The sequence below is a fragment of the Chelmon rostratus genome, chromosome 4 (assembly GCF_017976325.1).
Source record: "Chelmon rostratus isolate fCheRos1 chromosome 4, fCheRos1.pri, whole genome shotgun sequence".
Lineage (NCBI taxonomy): Eukaryota > Metazoa > Chordata > Actinopteri > Chaetodontiformes > Chaetodontidae > Chelmon > Chelmon rostratus.
The window spans coordinates 24,827,980-24,835,118 of record NC_055661.1 but is presented as its reverse complement, the minus strand read 5'-3'; the positions used below and the strand labels follow the sequence as shown (position 1 = coordinate 24,835,118).

The window sequence follows — 7,139 nt, the reverse complement described above, 5'->3', positions numbered from 1 at the left end:
TGTCAGAATGATCATATAATCAGCTGAGCAATGTCACTGCCTCATCATGAACTGAACAAATCTACATCTTTTGGGATTCATCTTTTTATCATGTAAAGGTAAACCATATTAAAAGGTTAATGAGATCATACATAGGCCTACATACATACATTCAGTGCATACATACCAACTGTAATACACATCTTGTTTTATATATCCCTAGATGTTCAGTGGTACAAACAAATCTCAGCTTTATCTGACTGATAATGGTGACATCTACTGTTGATAAGAGTAATTACATATTCAGGGTAGAAAATAACACATTTTAAGGAAGGAGGCAGAAAGAAAATGAATTTATAAATGTAAAAGAACTGGAAAAGGAAATGAAAGAATTAAATAGTTCTCTGTGTTGTAGGGATTGTGGTTTTATTATGAATCTATGAGAAACTGCATTTGAGTTTTATAAATAAAAGTTGTGAAATATTTTTATCCCTTTGTTGAAATAAAAAGGTGTGAATCGATAGTTTGGTTTCTTCTTCTCAGGTCATCATTATTCTCATGCAAAACCAACTAAAAAATAATAATAAATGATCAATCCAAATATTCCTAATATTCTTACATGAGTTTATGGCTCTCTCTTTAAGCAGCTTTGCTTGTTCGTTGCTCGTCATGAGTTCTTTACTTTAATTATTTTAAGGGACAGGACACGAAAATGTAAAGGTGCAGTATTCTGTCTTATTTATGAACATTTGAAATTCTACTTAGAAAATATCCAATGTGTTTTTATTTAACAGTATGTATGAGCTTTTTCTCTTGTCAAATAAATGCCTTTATTTATCATTTTGGTTAAAATATTCCTGACGTGTGTTTAACTTCAATGTACAATATACAAGAGTTTTTAAGGTTGTATGTAGCCTTCATTCATGCACACAGTTCATGTTTTACAGGCTTTGCAGTGAATGATTCTTATTCATAATATGTCGCAAACTGAACTTAGACAACTACACCCAGCCACATTATAGCAGTTTTAATGCAAATGACACACATGTAACAGAAAATAAAATCTGAACAAATGAACAGTAATTTAATCATATTCTTTGTGTACATTCAGACATCACTATACAGCAGTGGCAGAGGGCTGTGGTTGAAGTTTAGGTCACTCAGTCGTGGTGCAGCGGCTCGGGTCTCAGGGTCTGTGTTGTCTCTGTGCACTAAGCGTCAGAGGCGGAGACTCTGACACACAACAATACACACAATTAGATGATGATTACAAAATCACTTCTCTGATATTGTTACACCATATAAACATGGCATTAGCAGCCCATGGTTCATTCTAAATCACTACTGCCATTAGGATAATGACAGGATTTCAATGGCAATTAGGGACTGCCTGAAAATTAAGGGGAGGTGAATCTTGGACCCTCTCCCCTTTACATCTCAATTAACAGTGTTGCAAAAAAGCTGGATGCTGTGTGAAACATAAATAAAACAGAATATGATAATTAGTTGATCATTTTTATCATAAACTCAACTGAAAACAGTACAAAGACAATATATTTAATGTCATCATCAATGTATTTAATCTCATCAGCATCATTGATTTTTGTAAATATCTGCTGATTCTGAATTTGATGCAGCAACATGTTTCAAACAGGTTGAGACAGGAGCAACTAAAGACTGGGAAAGTTGTGGAACGCTCCAAAAGCACCTGTTTTGATCATTCCACAGGTAAACAGGTTGATTGGTAACAGGTGATAGTATCATGATTGGGAATGAAAGGAGCATCCTGGAAAGGCTCAGTGGTTCACAAGAGAGGATGGAGCGAGATTCAACACTTTGTGAACACATGATTGGATAAAGGATGTTACTACATGAGCTTAGGAACAGAGTTTGAGTCCCTTTTTCCCACAAAAATCAAACTAGGCTTCCTTTAGCCAAAAAAAAAACCCTAAAAAAACTAAACATATTTCTAACTCTTCTCTCCTCCTAACAAATAATTGCGACATCATTGTAACATCCATGCATGTTGAGTTTGAGAATTACCTTTGATTTACTCATATTCTAAGGATCGTCTTCCATTTCGTGGCTGTAAGTGCAAACAGAAATGTTACTGATTGTTCATCAGTTGTCTAGGGGAATATATTTTCTTTTATTTCCTGACATAAACACATTCATACCCGATAGAGGAAGTAACCTCTGCTCTGGATTCCCCCAGGTCCCTGGAGTTCGGCCTGTATGGACACAAAAACCACAGAATTTAACGTGAATAAAAGAATGTCCTCTTCTTATTTGCCATTTTCTCAGTGTTGCTGCTGTGCAACCAGCATAAAGCCGACAGCACTCACTCAAACATTCGCATCAGTATTTTCCAAAACAAACACTCTCCACGTTTCTCACTCGCAATTCCTCCGCGTCCACTCTGTGAATGTCAGCGCTTGATAGCAATGAGGGATACGTTCACCTGTCAGCTGCACTAATTTTAGACCATAATTACTGGCAGCTTGGGAAAGAACAACTAATGTAGACTGAGTTCGTACACAGAGCGAGGAGAGCTGCCCGATTTGAAACAGCACTATTTACATGTAAGCTCAGGAGGAGGAAAACATACGATGAGATCGGCTACAGAAGGCAGCACACACACTTCAATATCAACATTTGCTACAAAGCTACAACACACTACTTCTATTGTGTGCACACTGTACATTGTATCATTTCCTATTCATGAGCTCTATATTTTAAATAAAAGATCCTGCTGCAGTTGAGACATCTGATCACATTGTGCAAAGATAGGATTTCATGTCAGTTTGCACCACTGATTGCATCCAGTTTTTGCATGCCACAAAACAAAGCATCTGTTTAAAATATCTTTGTTTCATCAATCAGCGGCTGCGAGGTAGGCAAAACAAAAAAAAAAGGAGAATGAAAGGAGAACTGATGTGGGTGGTACATACGCGCACTGAGAGTCCTTTCTCTCTTCTGGTATGGAGTTGAGTAACTAGATTCAGGAGAGGATGCAACACAGGGGTCTGACAAACACACAGATAGAGCCGGACACACAAGCGTGAATAACAGCTCCAGCATACAGGAGAAAGTGCAGAATATGGAGTCTTCAGAAGCAGAGATGGTCTCTGTTTCTCTCCAGTAAACATGCAACACAGAAATGCAAACATCATACAAATGCTTCCTCGGTGCAGCAGTTCCTTCGCTGCAGCCTCAGCATCCATCAGTGTTTTGATTAACACATCCAATCCTGCATTATTCACATACTGGTGAAGTGGGGGGGAGTAACTTCATATTTCATATGAGAAATATGTTTTTGTTGTGGCAAGTGAACGTGCATCCAGGGCGTTTGATAATGTGATGGGTTTCAACGAGCGTAAATGCACATAAAGAAAAACAAATGCAATGTGTTCAAATAATCAAATAATCGTAAGTTATTTCACACTGATCCTGCTGATAGACAACGTAAACATTGCCAGTTTTTTATCACAGCTGCAGTGAGTCAGCGCTCTACATGAGTAGAAATCGTTTGTTTTTTCAACTCACACGTGAAAATATGAGGACGGATCATATTTAATTATCGAAATTAACTTCAACCTCTAATCTCCATCACCATCAAGTAGCGATATTAAGAACTGCAGTCACATTTTGGAGTATTAACATTATGTTTCTGCAACTTTTCCCTTGTTTCTTGATTGACATTCGCGCTCTCCAGTGTGAAGAACAGACAGAAAACAAAATCCAGGTTCTTATGCAACCAAGAAATAAAGCTGTCTGTGGGGCCATGCTGTCACCGTCCTGCACAAAATGCTGCCGACGAGAATAAGCATCTGACATGCAGAGCACAGAACAAGGGAGACGTGCGCTAGAAGAAGATGTTTATATGTGTGCACCTAGATGAGTACTGTATACATGTCACAATATTTGTCTGCATGCATGAATGTGCATTTACAAAGTGGATTTCACAGATCCAGTCCTTTGAAAAGTACCTTTCTTAGTTCAAGCAACATACTGTAACAGTGCAGCTTTATCTTTTAACTCACTCACCGTCTCCTGTGACAAGGCAGAACCTTGTGGTCTAGAGTAATGAAATAAAAACTGCACGAATAGAGCATGATATTAACAAATAAACAACCACACACACACACACACACACACACACACACACACACAATCCAACACAACACAGTTTGCCATTAGGTTTAATCGTACACATCTCTGTGCTCTAGTTTAACCATTTTAGGGAAAATGGTAAGAGAATAATAAGTTGTACTTACCCTTTTACTATTTTCTCGCACTTTCAGCTCCTGAGAAGACAAGAAGAGGAGCCTTTTAGTCGACATTGATGGATCTTTGTATCGTACAGCTCTACTCAGACACGATCGACAATCAGCGTTTCACCAAGCTGCTTCATATCAAATCTAGTGTGGAAAAAAACGCTCCCTCGCTATGATGCTTCTTCAAAGATGTTCATCAAGAGATTGAGGATGAGCTACCTTTGACTTCTGAACCAGCATCAAGAGACAGAGTTCTCCTAAGACATCAGACGTCTGGAAAAATCACCAAAAAGAGGAGTGGCCGTTAAGAATAATAATTAACACACTATAAACTAAAAAAAAAAAAAAAAAAAAAACTACAGACGGACTCACAGCTCACTCACCCAAAACTTCAGGTCTGCAGAGAGGTAGGATGAGCACACAGCGTCTATCTGTGGAGCATCACAGAGGGCGATGAAGAATTGCACAGACACAGAGGATGAAGAGGAAAGAAAGAATGAAAGGGTGCTGTGTACCTGGCTGAGTAGCTGCCTCTGGTCTGTTGTTGCTTGCTGAAGTTCTGCTGGAGCACCTTTCATTCCGTACCACAACACAGAAATACACTGTTAATATCATGTTTGCTGTCACAACGTTCACATGTGACAGCAACCACGGCTTTTGTCTGCGGATCAGTGATGGAGCATGATGAGATGTGCTGCAGAAGCTGCAGGTCAGCAGTGTCTCTGCTGACGAGCAGCATCTCCAGTCTATAAGCAGCGGTAAGAGCTTTACTGGAGAACATGGAGGCAGTTATATTCTGGCTGTCGCTGCCAGTCAGACATCAGTTCAGCAGCAGGAAGGACAGTGATGGATGGATGATGGCGGGGTGGATGTAAAACAAATCCTTTTGAACACAAATCATGATCATGACATTCAGAATATAGACTTGAGCGAGCAGCAAATGGTGTTAAAATACAGAATTCTCAAGGAAAATAAGACAATATTCAAAAAACTGCATCCCTGAACTCTATCTGTCTAGAAAGACATCATTATAATTACATTGTTAAATAAAATTAACCATATTATTTGAATTATTTAACTGCTAAAATGTTATTACTCTTTTTTATTTTATATATTCTTTTATTAATTGATATTTTCCTTCCTTAATTGGTGGTAAATTTGACTGCAAATAAATGATCATCTTTGTTTGGTTTATCTTATACTTTAGTAGAATAATGTGCAAGAGTAGATAGATAGATAGATAGATAGATAGATAGATAGATAGATAGACAGATAGATAGATAGATAGATAGATAGATAGATAGATAGATAGATAGATAGATAGATAGATAGATAGATAGATCAGCTTTCTATATAGTAACCTTAGAATGGAACAACAAAAACAACAAAAAGTTAAGATGCTGCTACACGTGCCAAACAACTGATGATAGGATAAACACAGAGGAAAAAACTGCGTGTGACTTACTGTTGCACACTGGGACGGTGAGGATGAGTAGGGCTGCGAGGGTGATGCCGGCCGTGCTGAGTGGACTCACGGCGCCGCTGCCGAGGCTCTGCAGGCTGCTGGCGGCTCCGCGCTGAGCGGGCTGGCTTTGGCTCTGGAAAGTCCTCATCTCCCGCTCTCGCTGGCCTTTGTCGTCTTCTTTGGTTCTGCCCGCTTGACTTCTTGCTCTTCTGAGAGTGCCCGTCTCACGTCAGAGACATATGAAGCCTCGTGTCTCACACACACACACACACACACTACACTACACACACACACACACACACACACACACACGCCTGTCACACGCAGCTGCGTCATTAAAGCGCGTGAAAAGTGCGCGTGGAAAGTTGTTTGACCGACAGGTTGAACGTGACGCTTCACGGAGGAACGAGGTGATGAAGTGATATAATTTCAAAACAAAGGTAAGTAAAGAGTGAAGAACACCTCTTGGCGATGAATGATCAAACAATGTTAGACGTGGTTTTCTTCCAGTTACTCCTTTGTCACCTCTCACCTGAGCAGAACACGTAACGCCACTGTGCGTCATTGAAGGTTACATTGTGCAGTTTTTTTGTGAGAGTGAGGAAGCTGTGCTTTGTTTTGTTGGGTTGCATTATATTGCAGTGCATGGATGTAATTTGAGGCCATTTCTCTGGGAAAAATTCCACCAGACTGTGTTCAGTCGGCCAGTTTTTAACAACTTAATGTCAGGAAGGCAGCTATACTTACATATACTATACTTACCTTGTAAGACCGTGTTGGCACAGCCACGTGCACACTCGTAAAATCATTTTTATCACTCTGCAATGTACTATAGCTCTGTTTTTCTGTTGGTGCTGTGATGGTAAGTGGATACGAGGACAGCAACCTTACACAAAATCTAACTTCCTGCAAATAAACTTTCTTAGGATCAACATTTCTTTGCATTACGATGTCCTCCTGTGTCCATCACTGCTTTTAGATGGATGCAAAACTGTGCAAACGCACCAATTAACGCCACACTTTTACATTATATCTTTGTGTCCATTAGTGCCTACTTTAAGGCATGCAGGTTTATTCTTATGGTACAGTACGGTGATTCAAAGTGCTTTACACAAGACATAAAAAGACTTTAAGACCAGAAGTAAAAACACAATGAGACAAAATAAAAAGATGCATAGAAATAGATTAAAAATAAAATAAGAAAATAAAACTGATTGAAGAGAAGAAGATGAACTTCATTGCAAGATGTGAATACATAATCCCAAACTGAATTAAATAAAGGCTGTTTTGAGCCTTGAGTTGGTGCATAAAGACTAAATGGTGCTTCTCCGTGTTGAGGTCCGACTGAGACAGTGAGGAGACCTGTCCTAGATGACTTTAAAGGTTGGATACTTCATAACATAACTGCAGATCCGAAA

At 39.1% G+C, this 7,139-nt stretch overlaps 1 protein-coding gene across 1 annotated transcript; it reads right to left on the bottom strand.

Annotated features, from left to right (window-relative positions):
* Positions 1-1,118: 1,118 nt before the first annotated feature.
* nmu (neuromedin U) lies at positions 1,119-5,869 on the bottom strand. The gene is made up of 9 exons (XM_041936124.1): positions 5,722-5,869; positions 4,772-4,827; positions 4,640-4,687; positions 4,476-4,529; positions 4,257-4,286; positions 2,931-3,005; positions 2,157-2,210; positions 2,023-2,065; positions 1,119-1,212 (listed from the first exon to the last, which is right to left on the bottom strand). Exons 1-8 carry the CDS (start codon positions 5,867-5,869, stop codon positions 2,030-2,032), a joined length of 501 nt encoding a protein of 166 aa, XP_041792058.1. The 3' UTR covers positions 1,119-1,212; positions 2,023-2,029.
* Positions 5,870-7,139: the final 1,270 nt, after the last annotated feature.